Raw genomic sequence first — 24,476 nt, 5'->3', positions numbered from 1 at the left:
CACCCCCTCTGCACCCCTTTTCCCCCAACCCCAGCACCCTCCCATCCCTGCACGAGGACAAGCACGATGGCTAAGGATGGGCGTCCTCCCACAGGGCAGGGACTAGGGTGGGAAGAGCTGCCTAACACTCAGCGCCGCAGCGACTTGGCCCAGGCTTTTTCTTCCTTTTACCCCGGGGAGCAGAGAGATGCTTGATGGGGGGATGGGAATTGCCTGAGCCCCCAGTCTAGACCCACCTTGGGAGTTCGGGGCGGGGGGGGGGGATGGGAGCGAAGGGCTCTGCGGCAGGAGCTGAGCCTCTGTCCCAGCTCCCCGACTTTCCACTCAGTCTCTAAGTGCTGCTGTGTTTGGGTTTATTTTTAATTTTCAGGATGATCAGACTCACAGCCAGGGAGGGCGGGAAGGGGGTGTGCTGGGGAGGGGGATTAGCCAAAGCCCCTTCCTGGGAAGCAGGAACCAGGCGATACCTCATTAGAGATGCCTAAAACCGTCTTTGCTCACCCTGCCTGTACCCATCCTGGGGGCTCAGCACCCACCTCCTCCCAGGCACCCCGGGAGCCCCATCCCTTGTACCTTCTTTGCAAGTGTGGCATCCTGGGGTTTAGAAGAGGCAAAAGCTGTGCTGGGGTGAGGGGGTGGCCAGTTCCTGCCCTGCTGCGAGGGCAAAAGAGGGGTCTCAGACCAGCACGTGGCCTCAGGGGATGCCGGGCTGGAGTTAGCCCCTGGCTTGGTGTCTGCAAGTGACTGGGAGGACGGAGGGCAGGATCAGGGGCACAAAGAGGAGCCTGCGTGGGACAGCTCTGTCCCCTCCATCCAGGGCAGGAAGGACTGCCCAGCCCGGGGCTGACCCGCAGTGGGCAGCACGGTCCAGCCCCTCGTGTTTCTCCCCTTGCACCAGGACGAGGGAGAAGCGGGAGCCTTCAGCATCCAGAAATGTCACCCCCAGCTGCTCTGGACAAGCTCCTTATTGTGGTCCTTCACCTCCTGTCCCTTTGCATCCACTGCAGCTGCACCCGGGGGAGATGACCCCCATCCATCCTTGGCCCAACTGGCTGCAGCTGGCCACAGGAGGGCCCTCTGCCCCCTCCAAAGCTCCTGGGCAGGGATTTGTGGGGTAGGAGGGGACAGACAGAAATCAGGCCCCTTCCCTCACAAAGCAGGGGACTAGCAGGACATCTTCCCCAGTAGCCTCCACATGACATGTATGCACTAGGGCCACCCTCACTGCCGTTTCCCAAGGGGTTGGGCGAACAGTCCCGCTCCTGAGCAGCCCCGGCCCCACACGTCCCCGTGTCTGGCCTCCCCCCAAGTAAAAGCAGCACAAACAGCAGGGCCAGGGCTTTGATGCGCTGCTGCTGCACCCGTTTGGCACCAGGGTGTGAACTGTGTCCCTGGAGAGGGGGGTGACAAAGGGGAAGGAGCTGGGGGCCAGCAGTGCCACATCTCCCCCACCTCCAATGATGTCCCCAGTACGTGGCTCTGGTGAGAGGGGCAGCCCCAGCCCTCCAGGAACAGCTCGCCCCCACATCCAGTGCTGGAGGCAAACCTGTGTTCATCAAGGGGCCAAGGTGATCATCCCCATACTCAGCTCCCTGCCCCAGCCCAGGCAGAAGTAGGCCCATGTCCAGGGCTGCTAGCCAAAAGGCTCTAGGACAAATCCTCCAGGATCATCCCAGCAGCACTGGAGGAACGGGGAGCGCACATCCAACCTCCCTTTGGGGCAGGACTATTCCCAGCCCTGGACAAGGCCAGCTGTGGCCCTGCCCAGCCAAGCCTGGCTGACCCTAAGGGTGGGGACCCCCTCCTCTCTGGGGCTGGTCCCTGGGGAGACAGTGCTCCCCCCAAGACCTCGGTCTGGGGCTGACTTCCCTTTGCCCCCAGAGAACCCAGCCCAGCTGTCACTGCCTCTGCCTGCCTGCCCCAGCAGCCCCTGTCCCTCTCCAGCTTTTCCATCTCCCTTTTGAGCCAATCCTTCTCGCTGCTCATCGCCATGCTCCCTTGGCTTCCAGGCTGTTCAGATTCCCCTTGGACAACCAAAGCATTTCCACGCTCAGGACACTAAGCTGTGTTCCAGGCACAGGAGACAGAGCAGCAGCCAACTTCCATATACCCTACTCTTTGATGAAATATGGAAAAGCTGACAGCAATCCCTTCCTGACTCCACACCTGAAGTAAGAGCTCAACCCAAGGCTCAGAGCTCAGGAATTGCTCCTTTCTCTGGGCACGGCTGGCCCCAGCTCAGCCACGTGGCCAGCTGGATGCTGGGACAGAGCCAGGTCCCACTCTGCCATGGGAGGATGGTGGCCAGCAACTCCCCTCCCTGAGCTAGAAGTGGTGATCCAACAGCGTGAAGGTCTCCACTGCTTTCTCCCTGCCTGTACTGAAAATGGAGATAGGCCAGCACAGGAGGGGCTCCTGGTCAGCCAGAGGGAAGAGTCCCAACAGCTGCAGGGCAGACAGCAAAAAGACAGAGATGTCAAGGAAAAAGATATAAGGGCTTTATTATACTTCGAATTTCAAAGCACCAAGACATGCCAGAAGACATTCATTTCCATCAGGTGTTCAGTAGAAAGGCTGGGCCAACAAATGACACTGCTGGGGTCAAGGCCCCCCCAGCAAACACCCCAGCCCCACTGCTGAAGCCCAGCAGCCACAGCTGACGGTGTGGCAAGAAACTGTGCAAAACCACCAGGTTTAATGCCCTTGTACCTGCCCTGGCAGCAAACACGCAGCTTGTCACTGCACGTGACAAAGACACGGCAGAGTGTGGAGTAGGGGTGGCTGGGTCCCCTACCAGACAAGGGAGCAGGAGGCCAGGCCAGGCCCAGAGACCGGCCAGAGGGAGCCCTGGGGTCCTGGCACAGAAACGCCCACCACGGCATGCCTGGCAGCCGATGCCGCAGAGCCGCACCTCTGCCAAAAGGAACTACTGCAATACTTGTACCAGAGACAGAGCACTGAAAGTCTCCGGGAAATTCATCTCCAGAATATAAAAACAGTTGAGGTTTCCCGAGAAATAAAATTCACTCCCATGGAACTGACAGGGCCAGCACACATGTACATGTATACTTAAATACACACACACACACACACACGCTTTCTCTGATCAAAGCCCAGATGACTCCATGGCTTCCACACGTACAAAGGGAAAGCTTTGCTTCGCCCAAATTAGGACTAAACTATCTCCTTGTGTTTCTCTCTGCCTCCGTGCCTCCCATGCACCACACAGCCCTGCCGGGTTACATTCAGCGCCATTACATTCAAACCCTTCCTGAGCACAGTTCCCCTGAGCCGCGAGGTCCGCTCCTCTCCTGCACTGAGAGGAAAGGAGCCCTTGGGGCCAGACCAGGGGGATCACAGCTCTCTGCACTGGGGGATCATCAGCACGTGACGGGCTGACAGCAAGCAGGCACAGCACACTGGGTCCCTACACCTCCCTCAAGCCTTACCTGGCACCAGGAGAAGCTGGTGGCAGTTGCAGCAGCCTGGCCCTGTGCAGTGAGACCCACCAGAGGACGCAAGTCAGCTCAGATGGAGGAAGGACACAGCAGCAGCACAGGGGGACCCTTCACGAGTCCCACAGTAGCAACTGCCAGCAGTAGTGAGAAGGGGGAAGGCCTGTTCCAGGGCCAGGCCAGACCCTGGCTGCCTTCACACACAGCTCAGGCCAGAGATTTTGGGGTGTCTGTGCTCAGACACAGAGGAAGACGCATCCCACTTCCCCTGTTCCCAAGCACTGGGAGGGGCTGGATCACAAGGCTCTGCAGCCCAGCCTTCTGAAGCTTCCCCGGGGAGAGCAGAGCTGGGGTAGCTGATGGGCAGCGAGCCCTTTTGGTAGCCAGGGGCTGCCTGTAGCATCAAGCAGCGCTTCCAGCGTGGTTCCAGCCCACGGCCTCTGCTAGGTGAAGCCACACAGCTCTGCCAGCAGCAGGGCCTTGTGCTTACGAGGAGCCCCAGTTTGCTGGGTTACGTTTCCCAGTCTGCAGTCACCACAGAGCAGCACTGGGGAAACCGGCATTCTTCAAAACAGCAGCACGGCAGTGGGCTCAGGGTGCTGGGTGACAACCAGGTGTCACCAGTCCCGTTCTGAGGGCTCCCGGTAAGGCAGCCCCAGCTGAATGAAGACATCTCTCTCAGTGGGAGTGGGCAGAGTATGGCCAGATGCCACCTTGACGCCTCCAGGGCCTCGCACCACAGCCGAGCTGAGGGCATGCTCCGAGAGGCTCATGCCCTTAGTCTTGGCCAGGGCCCGCATGGAACGGTTGAAGTGAGCTGAGCCGGTGAAGTAGAGCAGGGCACAGGCGAACTCACTGTAAGGCACCACGATGATGTCAAGCCGGCGGTGACACCGGGCTGGCCCGGGGAGGCGGCACACCCCCAGGTACTTCTTCTGATCACCGTTGTCCTCCTGACTCACCAGGTCATCCGTAAGGAAGCCTGGGGAGAGGGAACAGGCAGAGAGGAGCTGAATGGCAGAGACTGACACCCCCACTCCGAAATTCCCGCTGTCCAGACAGCAGCTGAGGTGTCTCATAACGTGCTGTGGGACCCCAAGGGCAACCCAGCCTCAGCCCTGACAGCCTCACACAGACAGGAGAAGCCACGCTGAGCTTCAGCAATACTCCCTCCTTAACACTGGCTGCAAACCTGCCACTGGAGCAGGGCCAGGACCAGGGGCAGTAGTCTAAGGACTTAGAAGATGTCCCGTCCTTGGGAAAAGCGATCACCTGCCCTTCAATAAATGCCATTCACCTCATTATTGCCTCCTCAGTTTGGCCATGCTAACAACAGCTTCGAGCACCATGTGCCAGTCCCCAGCCCTCTTACCGCTCCTGTGGAGGCTGTCAAGCAGCTTGCTGAACACCCCACGGTGAGACTGCCCATCTGGGTGAGTGACCAGCACATCCACATCTCCACAGGTGGGCTTCCCGCGACGATAGGAGCCACATGCCACACACACGAGCCCAGGCTTCAGGGCCAGGGCAGCTTGTCTGACCTCCAAGAAGAGAAAGAGGTATGAGAAGTCAGAGACCAGTCTCTTCATGCCCTTTCCATCAAGGCAGCAAAGGATCTTGTGCCTGCCTTGCGGCCTGTCCTGCATCTCCAGGGTCTCCATACAGCGCAGACACTTGGCAGGCATGGCAAACTGCCCCACCAAGGAGGCTGGCCTGCTGTCAGGAGCCACATGAGCCGGGGTGGCCTCCACCCAGTCCTGCAAATGCCCAGCACACTGCCACACAATACAATGATCTACCATCAGTCATCAGCTCTTGGGGGCACTGGGCTGGAGCTGGGTTGGGACAAGCAGGAAGGTGCAGCAATGCTGAGGAGGCAAAGTACAGCACAACCTTTCAGAGCCTTTGGTTTCTGAGTCAGCAGGAGAGAAGTTTTTCAGCTCTCCTTTTGGCTAGGAGGGCAAAGCTCACCAGCTCTGCCCACAAAGAGAATCAGTTCAACACAAGATGGTAACAGGTCCTGTTTCAGAAGCAGAGATGGGCTCATGGAGAGTCTCCCCAGCAGGACCCAAGGCAGCAGAAAATCTGCAAGTGTCCCCTGGAGTCCACTCCTGCCAGGAGCTCTGCCTTCACAGGAGAGATGGGCTTCGTGACCCAGAAAAACCACAAATGTCCCAGCATTTTAGACCGAACAGATGACAACATGCTGCTGCCAGCAATCAGACACATATAATCAGAACTTCCCCTAATGCAGCCACCTCCAGGCTGGACCCCAGCTCCTGTTTTGTGCAGACGGGGCTATTCTGATGGCTTCATTCATTAAATGCTTAAGAAAGGCTCCTAGGTTCTTGGACAGGAGTATTCTTGGTCTGATTGTGCCAATCATCCTGCTGGCAGCAAATAATTAGGGGCTCAGCAATTCCCAGTGACGAGGCCATCACAGAGGCTGGGGTTCAGGAACGCAATGTCCATGCCCACAGACCCTTGTCACTCTTGGGGATCATCCTTCATTAGCAAGAGATAAACCCATTAACCTTTGCCCCAGAGGTGCTCCAAGAAGCCACAAGCCTTTCTCATGCGGAGCAAGCCCTCCTCTGGTGTCCTTGCCCCCCTTCTGGCTTTAAATGAAGATTTCTAGAAAACTCCCAGCCCCACCCGAGAGCCTAAAAGCTCCTCAGATCTCACTGTGACAGGCAGCACAGACAGTGACTAATCCCTCATTCTCTCTCCTGGGCCTGGATCAGAGGTGTGTGCCTGTGTATGGAGGGGAGCGCAGTAATCCCATCAAGATAACAATAGACCCACCCCCAAGAGCCAGCTCCTCCACCCAGCCTGCCTGGGAAAGGGACCACTCACCACCAAAATGGCTAATCCGGCACACGGGACTGACATCCCAGCAGGAGCCTGGCAGGAGTGTATTCTTCATGGCCAGGCCCTGTGGCCGAGTGACAGGGTCACGCTGGCTGCTGCTTCCATGGTGATCAGAGAGCACAGGGGTAGCAATGACAGTGTGTCCCCCAAGCTCTCTGCTCACATTAGGGTACACTGGCTTAGCACCCCATAATCCTGGAGTGCCATGGCATAGTAGAGCAAGCAGCACCCATCTGCAACTTGAATCCTCTTTGCTTCCAGCAAGGATATCCATGCTCGGTCTCCCCACCGACAACCAGCTCACAGGGTGCTCACAGCTTCCTTTGGAGAAGCAGCACCAGGGAGACAGCTCAGGGGCCTCGGCTGAAAGCAGACATCTCAGAGAAGACGAGAGGCAGGAAAGAGGAGCTGGAAACCTGCTCATCCCACCATGCCACACGCAGCCTTTTTCAAAGCAGCGTGTAGAACTGACACCTGTGAAGTATCCTCCTCCTTGCCAGGCACTCAAACTGAACCTTCCTACGGGGCAAAGTAGGTGCCTTGTGTGCCCATGCCCAAAAAGGGTCCCCCAAGTACCGACCCTGCTCAGAGGAGAGTCTGAAGAGCTCAGCTGTAACAGCGAGGGACACTTCCACAGCATGCACCCTCCTGTCAGGTCCCAAGCAAGTACTCCACTCTGAGGGCCCGGGGCCAAGATACTCACGGTCTGTTCTATTTCTGCAGCCTCCTCCCGAGGCATGCGCTCCAGGAAATCCGTGTAGTGCTTCAGTCCCACAGCTTGCTGGCTGGTGAGAGTTGCCTTGGTGCGGATATCATCCAGTGTGCGGAAACCCTAGTGCAGACCATGTGATGATATTCAAACATCTACCAAGACTTTGCTCTTCAAATACTTTCAACCAAGATTTGGGGAGATTGTATTTAACCTGTCTCAAGTCCAAGCCAGTTACAGCTTCTGAGATCACATGTAGAGATCACTTAGGGCCTGGTTCCTAAAAGAAGGGATTTAGGCAATCCCACTACCCACACACACCTCTAATCTCCACCCCACAATGACTTTGAATCTTAACTAAAACTGACAGAAGGCTCCTGTTCTCAAAGCACTGTGTTCCTACAGCTTGAAGGAAAACAAGTGATGCAGGGAAAGGAACAACACCCGGAATATCCCAATGAGGGAAAGCCCACAGTGTGAACACAACCATATTTTCAAGACAGCAAAGAATCCAGTCACAAACCAAACACTACAGGAAACCAGGCTTCATTAGCTCTATGCTCAGGAAACACATTGTTTTTAAAGAAGGAACCCACCCAGTGGCCTGGGTTGCTCATGTTGGCACCATTACTTTAACCTCACTTTTACAACTGCCAGACAAGGTGGACGGCTGCTCTGACAGCTACAGGAGCCAGCCTGGCCAACAGGCCAGCAACTGGATCAGGAGCTTTCATGGCCGAGATGTCCTGGCTCAAGCCTGGCTCTTAGCAGTGTCATTGCAGTGAGCAGTGCGAGATGAGCTCCAAGCAGCGATGCTAACGGAAGAGGGAGTGTGTCCCCCACTCCTCCTATTGCATGTCTCTGTTGCCTATCCTCCACCCAAACCCAAGTCTCAGCCGGGTGCGCTCCATTCTCCCCAAACACGCCCACAATGGGACCCAGCCTCACAGCTCCTCCCATAACACCAGACTCGGATCCCATCTGTGGATATTGCCAATTGGAAACTATTTGTGAAAGTAATTCTCCTGCACTCAGAAACAGTCTTCAAACCCTAGTCTGAGAACCTCTTGTGTAAGGCACTAAACTTACCTGCTGGTACCACATCTGAGCTGTCTTGACACCTGCTCCCCAGATGTTGGAAAACAACTCCAGCACAGGCACACTCTCACTGATGTGATCCAGCTTGCGCAGGTGTCCACTCTCCAAGATCTCCAGGATCTTCTCTGCCATTCGCTTCCCAATCCCAGGGATTTTACAGGCTTCCTAGCAAGAAACCAGAGCCCCTGCTGGAAAAGTGAAGGCTACAGGCAAGCTGGGGAGCTGCTACCCACTCAGAACCTGGTTAGCCATTTGATCAGTAACTGGTAAGTGGCAGGACTAGTTCTGACTGCCACTCTCTTCTCTAGGCCAGGCTTACACAGGCTACATCAATTCAATGCCAAGTGGCAAAGGACAAGCATGCAGAACAGGACTGAAACACTAACACATTGAATGGTGGACTGTCACAGCCAATCAGGCCTAGATCCAGTTAGTTTTATATATTATCTCCAATGGTGGCAGTTGCTGATGCCTAAGAGGAAGGTGAAAATATCCCTGCATTGAGCCTGGAGAAGGCATTTATCTCATGGGTGCTCAGATCTGGCCCAAAAAGACTCCCCTTTTCTGCTCATCTGAAAACACTGCAGGTGGTCAATAAATACAACTCGCACTTGCTACAGAACTTCCATCAAAAAACACTCCCACAGGAGGGAACTGCCAAGGCCTGAAGATAAGCTCTTCCACATACAGAAAGAGAAAGGAATCTGGTTCATAACAGAGCTAGGATGCTGGGTCTATCTCCTTTGTCCACCACCCTGGGAAGGTGCTTTACCTGGTAGGAGGTGACTGGTTTGTGGTAGCTCTTGAGTGCGTTGATGGCTTTGGAGTAGCCCAGAGCTCTCCACTTGTCCCCCTGGACAGAATAGGCCTTTGCCAGCACTTCCAGCTTCTCTGTGATGCACTGGTTGTGATTCTCCTTCTTGCTGTTGGAAGAATGGGCACAAACCCACTTGCTGGCAGGTTGGGCCACCGCGGAAGAGCTGTCACTGGTCTCCTCTGACGATTTCACAGGGTAGCGGCCAGAAATCAATGCTTCCAGATCTCCCTGGGTGACACTAGCATCTTCTTCTTCACTGTCTTCATCATCAGAGACTTTCTTTAGGGAGAGGTACAAAAGCAGCCATGTGAGAATAAGTGCATGCCTCACATATGTCCCCTTGGCACAGGCTGCTCCCGAGAGTAGGAAGTCAGAGCGCTAACCAACCCCCAGGGCATGCAGTGCTCAAATTGCCATCTCTAGAAGTGGTTGGTTATATGCACACCATAGCTCTTCATGCCCCAGGCTACACATGCACCCCTTGAAGCTACATGCACATCTCACAAAGCACAGGAGAATAGAGACCGCTGTCCACCTGTGATCCAAGCACACACACAGCTCCTATAGCTGAGCCCCCGAGACCTAACTGAGGTAAGACACTGGTTAAGTGAGCAACTGCTGCCAGCAGCATGGTATGACAATGCTGAAATCCCTGGCTGGGGGAGATCCTGACTCCCTCCTCCCACTAGGAAACCTTTCGCCGGTCTGGTGGCTGCATAGACACATCTCTCACATTCAGACTCTGCACCTTCCACCCCATGATGCAGATCACAGGAGATACGTACTGAACTCTGTTTTCACGTTACAGACACAAAATCTTAACAGGGTAGTAAATTACAACCCCCCCATTTTTCCCATGGCTATCTGCAAAAGAAAAGGGGGAGGAAGGAATGACACAAAGGACTCCACATTCCTCAGTGACAGAAGAAAGAACCAATGTATACATTTGCTGATACCCTCAGCATTAGGATGCCTCTGTGTGGACTTAAGAAACAATGAGCCTTGGCTTCAGGTAACGAACAAAAGGGGATAGAAGTGGGAAGCCACACAGAGGCTTTGTAGGCTGCTTTGCTCACTGGGGTCCCCCTCTCTCCTGATGTAAAAACACAGGAGTCCATGAAGATCCAAGAGCTCCTGTACTGTGGAAGTAACTCTGAATGGCACAGGGCTGTTTGGGATCAGTCCAGCAGTTACATGTGGCACAAAAGTCCTGTTATGAGTTTCTGCAGAGCGGCAGCCTAACTAAGCCAGAGCCATATCCTCACAACCTCTGGTTCTCCTGCCTAGGGAGGTCTGGAGACACAATTCCTGCAAGATACACAGCTGAAGTCTTCAGGCAGAAGAGGCAGGATGTTTTCCTTTTGTAATCTTGTTTTATAACTCTGAAAACTGGGTCAGACTGAGGATTTGATAGAATGCAGCAGTTTTATTCGCCTTGAAATGTAACTCCCTTAAGACACTGTTTCCTTTAAGGGCAGCAAAGCCTCAGAGTGTTCAGATTGGTTAGTAAGCCCCTTAAAAACATTCAAGAAACGTGTTATCTAAGCACAACGCAAACAACTCTGCAGCTGGAGCATACAATTCCCATCCTCTCAGCCAGCAGCGTCACATAGGTGAAATGGCACATAAACCCCTGACTCTCTACGCTTCACCAACAAAGCTGATGGACTCTTTACAACCGTACGTGCAAAACCAACTAGTCCCGTGAGCTTCTAAGATACCCTCGGATCCTACAGCACCTCACTTGCTAGAGGTAGATGAGACTGGGATGTGCATGGTTTGTCTGGAGTACAGCACATGAGCCAGGATAGTGGCCGAAGCCCAGTAGCTGAGGCAATATGCCACTTGAGAGGGAGGCAGGCAGCCCGAGGTAACAGCCCCAGGGTTCAGCCAGTGAATAACTGGCACTGCTTGCAAAGGCTGCCTTGCAGAAAACTACTGCATCCAGATGCCAGTCACACAGTGGTTGCTACAGTCTGACTGGTAACAGGGTTTCCTCACAGGAGTTTACATCCAAACGCAGAACTCCCAGAGCAGCCCCTGTTCAGTATGAAACACTGGCACACTCATCATCTCCTAGAGAAAAAACATCCACCCAAGCTAGAAAAGACTCTGTGCTTAAACAGAGGCTACTTCTAAGCTGAGATTTCAGCTTCAGCTTTACTGTTGTAGCTGGGTCTTAAAAGTGGTTGGTACCGTCTTTAAAGCATATCCTGTGGGTTCTCTTCTCCTCCCCAGACTCACATAGTCCTAAGCTTGGGACAAGGGATTTTACTGAAGTGTCTACAAATATTGCTTTTGTGCACAGACTAACAGGAAATATTGCTTGAAAGGATTTAAAAGAAAGAAAGGCAATAAGGCTTCAGACTCTAGCAGCGGTCTGACCACCCAGAGTAAATGTGAGCAGAAAGCAGGGCAGATACCACAGGATCCATAACAGTACAAAAGATCCTTTCTCCCACTAAGTGTGAGATTTGTTAATAACGATTGCCACTAAATTAGAATTACAAGAAACAGCAAAGATGGGTAACTGCAAAGGTGATGCAGTTAAGAAGCAGCCAACTCTGCCTATAGCACACTGGATAGTAAGTCTGGGGAGAAAAGATGCCCCCCTACACATATTCAAGAGAAAGCCTAAAACAAAGGGGCCCCCAGTGGGCTGCCAGTTAGGGAGTAACTACAGGGTTTTGTGAAACAAAATTTGGAACTGTGTTAGAAAACAGATGCCAGCATTACAAGGCAGCTGCTGCTCTAAGAGGTCTGAGGTAACTTTGCTACAGATAGATTTGAATGATGCCAATGCCCAAAAAGAATTCAGCAAACTTGAGCAAAAGTACAGAGAAAGCAAAGAAAGCTAACAGCAGGTCGGAGAAGCTGACTCACAGCAGAGGCCACTAATAACCCAACACAGATATTTTAAGCACACCACCACAATCGTTCAAGTGGCAACCTGATCCACTGCACATGTGTCTGAACAGGGTGCTTGCCAAGGAGTGGAGAATGGGTCAGTATGGCTCAGGCAGGAACACGGGGTGAAATATCAGAGACAGCTTCCTGAAAGGGAGATACTCTCAGCCAGGGAATATTCCTCAAAAGGACACAGAGGAAATATGATCACCAGCGTGAGCCTTGGCCTGATCAGAGCGCCAAGACTGCTTCAGCTGGAAATGTTCTGATGGGGACAGGAATTTAAGGGGTGTTGTTTCTACTTTTAACACCTAAAAGGGACAAAGAGAAGCAGTAACTATGTCCACAGCCTGAGTCTGCCAGCACCAACCCACAGAAACATCCAAATGCCTTCCCTTTGCTGAGAAAATCTGGCATTGTATCCCTGCAGGGATACCCTTAGCCAGGAAAAGCAGCATGCAGGATCTGTAAACAAGGAGAAGGGCCTGTGCGGGAAGCCTCACCTCAGCCAGCTGCTGCTGTCCAAGGGTGCCCAGGCCTTGCTGTGAGGAATCCTCCACCCGTGCTTCAGTATTTGGTTTCACTGCTACCTCCTCTGCTGAGGGCTGGATCTCTTCACTGCCCAGGACCTGCTGCTGCTGCTGCTCTTTCTGTAGTTCTCCCTCCTCCAGGTACCTGCCATGGATCCGATGCCTTAGTATAGGAGAAGGAGGACTTCTCAACCCCCAGAAGTTTGACTGAGAAATCCTTCTGCATGTTTTGGGATGGAGCAAACAACCCATATGAATTGTACTCTCTCAGATCACAGATTAATTCCTCTGGTTTTGGCTCAATTCCCCAATTTCCATCCACCTCGCTGACCTGCAACTTTCACTTCTATCTACCTCACTCTTAGACTCTTTCTCCAAAAGTTTGCCAAAACATTTTGATCCTAACCTGTGGCTGCCTGCTGCTCCGTTCCTTATTTCCTCTTGTGCCTAGTTGTCAATTCTCTCTACTTTTCATCTGCAATAAGTAAGAAACAGCATTTAATCCTCAGCATTTTTAAAAGCAATCTCCTTATCACTGATGGATTAGGAAGAGGTGCCTTTAGCACCTGTAGCAAATGACAGGACTCCTGTTAGCACTTCTGGGCTCTATTCCATGTTTTGCTACCCCACAGAATGGCAACTGGTCACAAAATCACTAAATTTCACAGTCTGTATGGGGAAAAGAGACTCTGAGTCATGCCCACAGGAGCTGCAAGGAGTTGCAGTCCAAGATTTTAAGCAGAGGTGAAATTTTAGTGCCGTTCAGTTTAGGATAGAAGCGTTGTAGGGAGGACTGACAGTGTGGCATTTGCATACCTGTGAGGGATAAAGACACGGTAGCCAGCGGTACTCAGCAGCTTCTGGTCTCTAATGCAAGCACTTAGCCAGGATGCCTTCACTAGCTGCAACCCTGAAGGTAGCGTGGTTAATTTAAGGAGCCGAAAGGCCCGATCACAGTCCATGTCTTCAGCCACAATGACATGCGTCACCTCTGAGGAGAGCTGGTTGTGTACAACACCCCCATTCTGGACAATCTGCTTATGGAAGATCTCCACCCTGGCTTGGCCGATGCCGGCTTGCAACACAAAGGCGGTGACTGGTTTCAGCCACTCTGCTGAGGAAAACACAGGGGCAGGAGCTCAGTGACAAGCGAAACAGTGTCCCAAACCAGCAGGGCTACATATCTTGCTACATATCTCACATAGGACTTGATGGCACCAGCAGTGGCAGGCAGTCTTTGGGGGGCACCAGCTGGACATACCAAAGCAAGCTGACCATGATCTCTACAGAAAACACACTCAGGGGCCAGAAAAAGCCTTTGGAGGAACAGCACCTCCAGTTAACAAGCTGGGGTAGGAGTATTATATTCCAAATCATGGGTATGCAGGACTTACCCTCAGGTATCTCTGTTCCTTCCTCTTTTGGGATCTTTGGAGGGACGCTCTTCCCTGAGTCATCCCTCACCTTCCTCCTCTTGGGAAAGGCTTTGACAATCCCTCGTGGTTCCATAGGCCTGGTGGGAAGCTTAGCCGCAATTGCTGAATACCAATAAGAAAGAGGGAGGGTGCTTAGAACATTGTTATGTAATCACAAAAACTTAAGATTCACTCATTTTGCTCATTGTCTTTGTTGGTTTGGAGTTCTTTTTTTGTTGTTGCCTTCCAAAAACACTCGCCCTGAGGGAGGTACCTGGAAACAAGAATTGCAGCCCACAAGATCAGAAAAATCAAAGTTAGAAACCACCAAAAAGCCACTTAAGAAGACCCTGCTTGAATACCTTAGAAACCACTAAAGCTGAGTTCTTATGATAGAAAGTATTCAACTACTTTAACATTTTGGAGCTCCTTCCTGCCCAGCCAGCAGAAGCAACTTTATTTCCCAGGTGTTTCTTAAGCACATTCCCACGAGGGAAACGCCTCTCCTGCCAGGGCTGAAATCCAGTCACCCATGAGAAGGGATAAAGCAGCTGATTGACACTGAGTGTTTCATACAGCCACAGGAGGAGAACCCCCAACCTGGCTTCAGCTGGAAATAGCAAATTAGTAAAGATTAACTAGCCAAGTTCAATACAGGTACAACTGTAGCTTTACCAAAACAGCACTTTGTGTTTTGCTTAGAGGTTTCTCACACACAAGTCAGCACAAACCTATCACGTTAACCCTGGAAGAGTTGAAAACGGTCCCACCTGGCCGTGTCTTCTCCCCACGGTCACCTTCTCATCTGAGCATTAAACACAATCCTCTGGAAGACCAACCCAGAGCTGGACTCAAGTCCTTGCTTCTGCGAGGAAGAGTTCAGCTTCAGTGGAGAAGAAAACCTGCTACATTTCTAAGACTCAGCTTCACAGAAACACTTCTGTTTTCAGGACATTTTGACCAAAAAAGCCTTCTGAAAACAGCAATACTTTCTATTAGACAAAGAAAAAAATCCACACCAACAGACCCCAAGCTTCCAGGTGCCCAAGTCCTTTTCAGAGCTTGGAGGACTGTTTTTCCAGGTAGTATTTTAACTCATCTAAGACAAAACACTCATGCCAGGTACCGGGCTTGCCTTGCCAGCATCCTCAAGCCGTGAAGGCTTCGATGCCACCAACCCGTCTCACCCCAGGACGCAAAACCTCGGGGGGCAGGAAACAATTCCCCCAAAACCTCGGGGGCAGGAAACAACTCCCCCAAAACCTCGCGGCTGGGCCCAAGACCGGGGGGGCCGAGGACCAGGGGAGGAAGATGGGAGCCCCCCCGCACCCCGGCCTGAGGAGGGGCGGCGAGAGGGCCGAGCCCCCCACACCAGCGGGGGAGCAGCCGGAGCCCCCCACGACCCCAGCCCCGAGGAGGGGAAGGGCCCCCCAAACCAGGCGGGGCGCGGGGGCTTCCCCGGAGGCGGGAGGGGGGAGATGGGCCCCGCGGCAGGGCCCGACCGCGGGGTCGCTCTCACCTACGGGCCGGGCCGGCGGGAAGCGCTTCCGGGTGGCGGCCGGAAGTGTCCGCGTTGCCGTGGCGACGGGGCCCGGCCGCCATGGCGGTGCCGAGCTGGCTGGAGAGGCTGCGGGCTGCCAGCAAGACAGCGCTGGTGCAGGACGGTAACCGCGGCGGCGAGACGGGATAGCCCTCTCCTTTCCCCGCGACGTGTTTTGGGGTGACCCTGTAGCGAGAGGGCGGGAGGACGGAGCGCTCCCGGGACGGGGCCCCAGCAAAGGACACGGGGCCATCAACACGGGGACACGGCCCCAGACAGCGGGACAGGGCCCCAGCAAAGGACACGGGGCCATCAACACGGGGACACGGCCCCAGACAGTGGGACAGGGCCCCAGACAGCAGGACAGGGCCATACACCCAAGGGATAGGCGTATTCCTATTTACTCTCACCACCTGCCTTGCCTCTAGGGAAGCGGAAGATCCACTACCTGTTCGAGGATGGGAAGGAGATGGCCGAAGAGTACGACATGAAGACCGGTCAGTTAGTGAGTAAGTGGTGCTCTCAGCTGGCCCCCAGCAGATGTGGGTCGGGCAGAACTGTGGCACGGATGGCAGCGGGTCTGCACTCACAGGACTGGGGTGCTGGGAGGGACCAGAATAAGGAACAAATCGGCCCTAAATATTCTGGGAGATAAGCGTGCCTGTAGCTGAATTTTGTAGGGACATGAGTATGGTTCGGTTTAGGCCCAGGGTGCTCTGACTTCTGTGGTGTAGCAGACCTTGCTTTAGCCCAGGATCTCTCCCAAACAGCTCATTGGTAACAACAGACTTGGATGGACTAAATGGGATTGCCATCTTGCGTAGCCAGGCACCAAGTCTGTAGCACATGCTGGGGTGAAATATGCTTTTTGGTGGCTTCTGCAACTGCAAACAAGCAACGTGTCGGTTATCGATCTTGTCTAAAACCACATCAGCTGCGGCACAGCACCTGTTGCAACCCCACCATGGCTTCAGCACCAAGTAGCAAAAAAGAGACTCGGTACAGAATTTCTGACTTCAGGAATAGGCCAGCTAACAGATCCACTCACAACAAAGCGGAAATGACTGGAATTAAAATGTGTATCTTCATTTCATCTCAGTGTGCTGGGCAGCTTTGGCAGTCATTTGCTAGAGTTCTTTTTACAGAGCAGAATAATGAAAACCCTTCTTTTCCCTTCCACAGGTAGAAAATGGCGAGAGAAGAACACCCTTGGGGGCTCCGGCAAGTGGCAGATTGAAGTGGGAGAGCCAACCTCGCCGCTCCTGGGAGCATTAGAATCAGAGCTCATAAAGGAAAGCAGCTCCAATGTATGTAAGGGTCTGCAGGCATGGCTGCACCTAAAACTACCTAGTCTTATGCTTACAGCAGTAGTTAGTAGACTGCAGATCACTCACAGCCCCAAGAGACAGCCTTAACCTGCCCAGCACTCTGCTACAAATCATCCCAAAGGTGCGGGGCTGGGTAGAAAGAGGGCACAGCTTAGGTTCTTTTGGGGTCTTCAAGAGATCTGTAGTTTCATTAAGTAGAGAAACTGTACTGCTGTGTTGGCCAACTACTATTCTGGCTTCCAAAAAAGTAGGCTGAAAGGAAGGGCAGTGCCAGGACAAGTCAGTGGATAGAAAGTAGAGGCAATGACAATGAAAGGCTGACACAGGCGGTGCATTGCAGGCTGCTCCTTAACATAGCACTGCCTGTTTCATCTTCACGTCCCACTAGCTTAGGGGGCAGAGGTTTTAGTCTCTCACCATCCTTTCTATGGCCCTGAAAGAAGAGCACAGCCCTGCACAGCAAATTGGGGCAGAGCCAGGACTGAATCCAGCAGGTCCCTAGGGTAGGCAGAGCTCAGTATTCGGTTGCCTGTGAGGAAGAGGCCCAGTTTCCCTGTAATCCTGTACTGCAAGACTCCCTTGGTGAACACTTTCAGCCTCCTACAAGCAGGGCAGGCAGTGCCCTGAGTAAAGGTAGAGCAGTGCTAGCTCTAGGAAAGTGATGCTCAGGCAGTTTCTTGAGTTACTTCCTAATGCTCCAGTGTGAAGGAAGAGATACTCCTACGTGGTGCCTCTCAAGGTAGTACAGGAAGAAGGGGACAGGGAGGAGAGGAGACAGCTGGAGGGGCCTTGCTAAAGGTACTTGTTTGCTGTAGCCTGTCTTCATGAGGAAGGATACCCTGAGCAGCTTCCAGTGGCGGATCCGTAACCTGCCCTACCCCAAGGAGGTCTACAGTGTCTCTGTGGAGAAGGAGCAGCGCTGCTGTGTCATCCGGACCACCAACAAGAAGTCAGTAAGGACAGCACTGCCAGTGCTGACAGTCCCTGGGGGTGGGCTGGCACAGAGGGCAGGCTAGTGATTGCACAGGGTGGTTGTCCTCTCTTGCCTTCCATCCTTAGCGTGCAAGGGCTGAGGGGCCCCACCTCACAGCTGCGTGTCTCCTGCTGTCCAATTTCTACTCCCGACTGCCACAGACATGTTTGCGGTAGAGCCCCTCAAGCTCTGTGCTGGCCTTTGCAAACTTATCTCATGGTTCCAATAGCATGTTGTTTGCTCTGTTCTTCCCCTGTCAAATGTCGCTCCCTTAGAAAAATAAAGTAAGAAAGAGCCTTGCAGACCTTTTGAAGCTGGAGCATCCCATCTTCTCCCTCTGACACGATACTTTGATCTAGTCATTTTATCTCAGAATGCATGGATCTGCAGGATTCAACAGGTACAGCAAAGGCCTGGGCACCCAGGCAGACAGATCTCCCTGCGTAAACCTGTCCTGTAGTCACAATGCCAATGACATGATCTGGAGGCAGCAAGAAAAAAAGGCAGGCTGAATCTGAAAAGAAAGCACCACGATATTCTGCCAAAAGAAATTTAAGATGGGAGGAAAAAAAAGAAAAGGCTTTTAAGCATCATCTTATACTGTGTCAGTACATGGCATCTCTCATGGAATGAGGCACACACTGTGCCCCAAAGCATTTACAGCCTCAGTGAGATAAGCCAGGATGAGCGGTGGTATTGGGAAGAGATAGCAAGGAGTGAGTATTAGGAGAACAAGGGAGGATATTGGAAGATAAGTGAAAGCTATTTACAAACTGGGATAATACACCAGTATGGAAAGCTGGGCAGGCTGCTCTCTGCTTGCCTTCCCTCCCCAACATTGCTGCAGAACAGAGAAGGATCAGATTCATGGGTAAAATCAACCCCGGTGTTTCCCAATCTGCCCCCTGCCCTTTTTAAGCCGCTCTTTGTAGCTGGCTGTAGGTGGTGCTGTTGGCAAAGAACTGCTCCACTTCGGCTGCTGAACGCCTTTCAGATCGCAGAACCCGTACGTCTTCAGGCAAGGGTTTACCATATCAGAGGCCGTGGCAAGGGGATGTTTGAGCTCTGCACATGAGCACACCTGGACGCTCAAAAGCAGGATGAGGCTAGACAGGAGGAAGGGGGAGTCTACCTCATGAAAACAGCAAGTAATTACAGTTCTAATACAGAAAGATGCTGGCCTAAATGCGCACAGAGGGATTCGCAGGAGAAGAGTAGCACTTTAGTAGGGACACCTGTGTAGCAAAGATGAATGAGATTCCCATCAGCCACACATGGGAACGCATGGAGCTAGGACATGGAAGGGAGTACGTGAGCCTAAGTCCAACCACATACTATCACAGACAGGCTTACCTACTCCCAGTCCTACTCGTAGTGTGTATGTGGGAGCTTCCTTGCCTGCGTAGGTGCTGTAAGGTTGTAACGTACCACTGAGGCTTCACCCATGCCCTACTTGACTTCAAGCTTTTTTGTACCACTCTCAGGAAAACAGTAGGGTCCCCCACAAGCAGTCGACACCTACACACTCGTAGGCTAGTGTCAGAGAGAGTTGAAGGACCTGACAGCGGCTCACGGCCTGCATATGAAAGTTAAGGACTTTTGGGATTAAAGCTGAAAGTCTCACTGGGGACAAGAACGACTTTGCTGTCAGTAGGGAGCAGGGACAGACTGCAGCACCAGAACACTTAGTACAGGCTCCAGGATATCTTATATCATTTCTCCTGGGTCTCAGCCAGGGCAAGGCACCACTCAGCAATGAATTCCAAGATAACAGCAAAGGCATGGAGTCCACAGAGAGCGCGCACATTGCTACGGGAGAGAAAGGAAGCCTCGGAGCCTCTCCAGCCCTTGGAAGTCAGCCACGCTGCTTCTGAGCAACAGGGCTGTGCTGACCGCCAGCCAGAGGCACAAGCAATGGGATGGGTTGCCAAGTCACTGCTGAGTAGCTCAGCTCTAAATTCTCAGCATACCAGTAGCAGTTTTCCCTACAGGCTGACAAAAAGTGGGTTTCCAGTAGGAAAATAATAGAGGTGACTTCACATACACACTGTGAATCTCAGGCCAGGACCCAGGCTCAGAGTGCAATACTGCCCTTGGCCATGGGGTGAGAGGCGAGGGCAGAGAATCTGCCTGCCTCAGCAGGGATAACCGCCCATCAGCTACCTCCCCAGCCCAGACAGGAGCTCTTCACTTCCACCAGTCACTCCCGTTCCCTCTGGCCACGGCAAGGGCTGCTCAAGTGGGATTTGCTTAAAACCTCTTGCTGTAAAATAAATCCATTAAACTAAATTCTAAAAACAAACCCAGAAAGCCACCTCCCCAAACGCCAAACCTGATTCAATTATTGTAGCGAGAGGCAGTGGTAATGTTAGGAGGAGGAGGGGGTGGCCAGGCAGATCTGGTTTCCTTTGATCTTGTCACAGATTTTAGTTTGAGGCCAGCCAAAGCCATTCTTCTCCCCTTCTCCTTAGTCCTGGGGCAGCAGAATGCTGCTGTTTCATTGATGACTCCCAAGGCCCTTTGAAACAGTGGGTTTTTTCTGTGTACTGTTTTTTTTTTTTGTCTAATCGGTAAGAAGTTAACACTTCCTTAACATGTCTTTGTGTTCATCTAATCTCTGCTGTTTAACCTTTGACATCTCCCTTATTATCCATGTCTGCCACCTTTTCCAAATACCGACAGCAGTGACAACACAGAAGGGTTTGAGCCCTGCGGTAACAAGCTGCGTACATTCCTCCCACTGCACCAGGAGAGCCATTTGCCCTTTGTAGCTGTTTTCACCGTGACTTGGAAAATAAACTGCAATTTGGGCAGAGGTAGCTAGAGAGGCCAAGCCTCACACACAGCTAGCTGAATGGAGAAGAACCCCTCATGGCATGACAGCAGCCACTGCCTGTTTCCACTCTGCTCTGGGCACCTCAGTATCAGCTACAGGCCAATTCCTTGGAGAGGATTGCCCACAAGAGTGCTGGAAGAGATTAAGAACCCTACCATGCCTCTACACGGGTGTAGGACCACCAACTAGTGTATTTGGTGCAGCCCCACAGAGAAACAACAGACGCAGGGCAAGCCATGCCAAGGAGGAAAGGTCTCAGGCAAACACAGACACAGGTCTACAAGGTTCTGGTCCCAAAGTCTTAGGAAATTTTAGCTGCCTAGACAGCTTATAACCACTCCAGTTCTACCTGAAACATATCCCTTTTCCTTCATACTGAGCAAAGAAGCCCAAGGTTTTGTCAGTGGAGAGACACAGGCTGGACAAGGAGCTGGCAAAAACCTCTCTGTCCTCTGCTTGGATGTGAGAGGTGATCAGGAAACTGGGATAGAGACTAGGCAAAGAGCAGCCGGGGGAGCTGGGAGTGCAGGGGAGCGCCACAGGCACCATGGGGGCTGCATGGAGACTTCTGAGACACCTGAGCAGAGGCTCAGGTGACTGTGGGCAGCTACACCTGGAGCTCAGTGCCCAGGGGTATGCCTGAGCACCACCGTGCCACCAAAGCAGGAAGTGATCTGGGAAGCACAGCCAGAGGCCAGAAAGGTGGATTTAAGAAGGATTGCAACACAAAATGGTGCATCACTCAGGAAAGTAAGTCACAGGGCACAAGGGCTTTGACAGCTGTTTTGACAAGAGCTAATGGAAGCTGGTACTTAGAGGGAATGAGAGGCCATGAGCAGGGACAAAGACAAGGGACACCTCTTGACAAAGATAAGGGACACCTCTTGGTAGGGCTGAGTAGTTTGTCCCTATCAAGGGCAAGCCTGCTGTCACACACCAAAGCCCTTCAGGACTTTTGCCAGCTCTGATTTCCATTTTGGAGGTTTGTTTCCAGCGCTCCTGCCAGCCTGGGGGCACCAGCAGGCACACAACATGGCACAGGGTCCTCCTGCCAACCCTGAGAAGTCTGTTGTCCTCATCTACACCTTGTGGAACAGCGCCCTGTAGCTCAGCACTGCTAGAGGGGGAATAGGAACCCCACCTTCCTCATTTCTGTCTCCTCTCTCATTTGTAGGTACTACAAAAAGTTCTCTATTCCTGACCTGGACCGATACCAGCTCCCCTTGGACGCAGCTGCCCTGAGCTTCACCCATGCCAACAACACCCTTATCATCACGGTGAGGTTTTAGCCATGCAGAACAGCACTTTGCCCTTCTCTTTATGTCCACAAAGAAGTTAAAATTCTTACACGTGGGGCAATGAGGCAGAGCAGGGAGATCCACTGAGGGTCACTGATGAGCCCCCTTCTCTGTCACACAGTCAGCGGGAGTTTCAGATTACACTGGGCATGCTGACACTAGCCAGGACAGCCCAGGCCGCAGGAGGGGCCCTGCTTGCTGCTCAAGGTGACTTGCAGGTGGAAGAGTGTCTGTTGTGCCTTGTTCTCCATGTATCCCCTCCCTCAGGCCTGAGCAAGCCTCCACTCTCGGTGACAGCAAGTTTCTCTTGTAAGTGTGTTCTCTTGTAAGTGTTAAGAGTCCAAGGACCTCCTGCACTTAGAGGTCTCACAGTCTTAAAAAAAAAAAAAGATTAAAAAAAAATAGATTAAAAAAAAAAAAATCACCTGCTGGTTTGTGCCAGAGAGGACACATGGAGAGTACACACTTCCACGCACACGGTGGAAGTGAGAGACTAGCAAAATGGGCACTTACCTGTTGTTGCAAGGAGCAGACAGAGGCAGGCAGATGCTTTTGAGCAGCGGGTGCTCATCTTCTCAAATGTAGAAGTCAGCTACCCAGCAAGCATCCCCTCCGAGGGAAACCTTGCAGCAGAGCTGGGGGTGCACGTGCAGAGAAAATAGGCCAAGAGGAGCACCTTGAGACCTTCTGAGCTTCTGTTTGCTACAGGCCAAACCCTTGCCAAAAAGCACCTGCATCCACCACTAAACTGCAGCTGGGCAAGGGGGCTCTGAGGGGAGGACAGAGGAACTGCAACTGCAACTCTTACTTCTCTGTCTGCCTTTTAAAAAATGCATATTGTATATGTATACAACACGTGTGAGCGTACAATCAGTGAGCACACCAGGGATCTGCATGACTCAGCTTGCCAGGATATTCCAGAGGGGGTTGGTAGGGGCCGGGACTCCACATCCTACTGGAAAGTTTTACTTGCATTGTAAAAGACACTCCAGATCTTGGCAAATGTCCCTAGCGTGATGGCACCACCTCTCCAAACAGGCTTCAAAAGTAGCTGGTAACAGAAAGGCCTCCCTTGGCAGGAGGGCCCCAGCTGCGCTGGTAGCACCTGGCCCCAGTTGGTCTGCTTGGAGCAGAGGCTGAACAGGAGTGCTAAGGGCATTTGCCTCTGTCCTACAGTACCAGAAGCCGAAGGAGATCCTGGCTGCAGAAGAGCAGCTGCAGAAGGAGCTGAAGAAGATAAAGGCAGCTAACAATGGGGATGGCGACTGTAAGACCCAGTAGGCAGTGGCTGCTAAGAGGCTGATACGGGGGGCAGCTCTCTGGCATAGCTCCGTGGTATTTATTTTGCCTTTTCTAATAAAAATGAGTCCTGTTGTTAACAGAGCCGTTTGGAGGAATCTTTGCAGGCCCAGGGAGACGGCAGGGCGGTCGATCTCTTTACTGCCTGATCTGCTGATTTATGCAGACGTTTATGATCCTTCTATGAGTTGTGGGGAGCTGCAGCGTGCAAAGGAAGCGCGCCACAGCCAGCAGCCCTCTCCCCATCCTCCATGAGCAGAAGCCATGTGAAAGCTGGGTAGTTCCCCTCGGGAATTCCCTCTGTCTGCCACCATCGCTGAAGGCAGTAACATTTGGAAAACAAGATCCCCCTCCTCACACCCGTTACCTGCCTGGGATGTGCTTGGAAGCCACTCCCCTCCTGCGCTGTTGTGCACGGTCCTCTGTGCAGTTAGAAGGATGCTCTGGCGACTGGTATCTCTGCAAACAGCGTCAATGCTTAGACCTGAATGGGCATAGCCTATGAAATAGGGTGACGAGGAGGACACCCAACGGCTTCCTTACCGCCAGCCATGCGCAACGTGACGTGCAGAACGCAGGCGGCTGTGCAGAGCACAGGAACCGAAATGCAGCTGCCTTCATTTGCATGGCACGGAGGGGAAAGTGGTGACAGGGGCCGCTGGCCAGCTCAGGAGTAGCAGTAGCACATCCCTTCTGTGAAGGCACAAACGTGGCCCATCACAAACCTCGCTGCACAGACAGCACCCCACGCACTGGGACAACCCTAGCAGTGCTGCTGCTTTAGCAACCCGCCCTCCAAACAGCTGCTGTCTCTACCCTGCACCAGCCATCCCTGTGCTTAGGTTTCTGCACATCCTCCCATTCCAGTTCGTATTTGAACGGCTCCTACCCAAACAAACCCTACTTTGAAGCGAGCAGGTCACAGACTCCACCATAGCTCCCCTGATGAGGGCTGCTTTCAAACCATGAAAACTCCTTAGAGCCTGGGTGGCATCCCCAGTTAGAGCCTCACTGCTGGGTGGCTCCAGGACCCACCTGCATAGTCCTCCCAAAACAACGGAGGCACCATTGACTGGCAGAGCTCATCAGAGCCGGTGCGCCAGCCCCACTTGCAGCTTCCCCATTCCCCACCGTCACCTGAGATGTGAGGGTGCATCCTTCTACCCACCAGTGCTGGCACTGCCATGGGGCTGCAGCTCTGCTCCAGGCCTCAGCCAGGAAGAACCTAAAAGCAGCTGCAAGAGTGCAGGACCCACCAACATGGGCTGCAGAAAGGGACTGGCAGGGCTGGCAGCAGCAGTGTTGCAGGACGGGCTGTCACAGAGGTCGTCACCTGCACCAGTGATACTTGTTCACCTGCTCAGCTGACATCCTCGTTCCTACTCTGGGCCTTGCCCGAG

The 24,476-nt window shown here is 52.9% G+C and overlaps 2 protein-coding genes across 2 annotated transcripts; one reads left to right on the top strand and one right to left on the bottom strand.

The window, feature by feature from the left end:
• Positions 1-2,484: 2,484 nt before the first annotated feature.
• Positions 2,485-14,559, bottom strand: POLL (DNA polymerase lambda). The gene is made up of 9 exons (XM_076338892.1): positions 14,534-14,559; positions 13,782-13,925; positions 13,204-13,501; positions 12,361-12,532; positions 8,906-9,229; positions 8,125-8,298; positions 7,030-7,158; positions 4,828-4,996; positions 2,485-4,437 (listed from the first exon to the last, which is right to left on the bottom strand). The coding sequence occupies exons 2-9, from the start codon at positions 13,894-13,896 to the stop codon at positions 4,073-4,075; spliced, it is 1,746 nt and encodes a 581-aa protein (XP_076195007.1). The 5' UTR covers positions 13,897-13,925; positions 14,534-14,559; the 3' UTR covers positions 2,485-4,072.
• Positions 14,560-15,399: 840 nt separating this feature from the next.
• On the top strand, positions 15,400-23,156 carry DPCD (deleted in primary ciliary dyskinesia homolog (mouse)). The gene is made up of 6 exons (XM_076338893.1): positions 15,400-15,466; positions 15,771-15,851; positions 16,525-16,649; positions 17,486-17,619; positions 21,654-21,756; positions 22,954-23,156. The coding sequence occupies exons 1-6, from the start codon at positions 15,403-15,405 to the stop codon at positions 23,056-23,058; spliced, it is 612 nt and encodes a 203-aa protein (XP_076195008.1). The 5' UTR covers positions 15,400-15,402; the 3' UTR covers positions 23,059-23,156.
• The last annotated feature ends 1,320 nt before the right edge of the window (positions 23,157-24,476 follow it).

The sequence above is a fragment of the Aptenodytes patagonicus genome, chromosome 5 (assembly GCF_965638725.1).
Source record: "Aptenodytes patagonicus chromosome 5, bAptPat1.pri.cur, whole genome shotgun sequence".
In the NCBI taxonomy this organism is placed as follows: Eukaryota; Metazoa; Chordata; class Aves; order Sphenisciformes; family Spheniscidae; genus Aptenodytes; species Aptenodytes patagonicus.
This window is presented reverse-complemented; position numbering and strand designations above follow the sequence as displayed.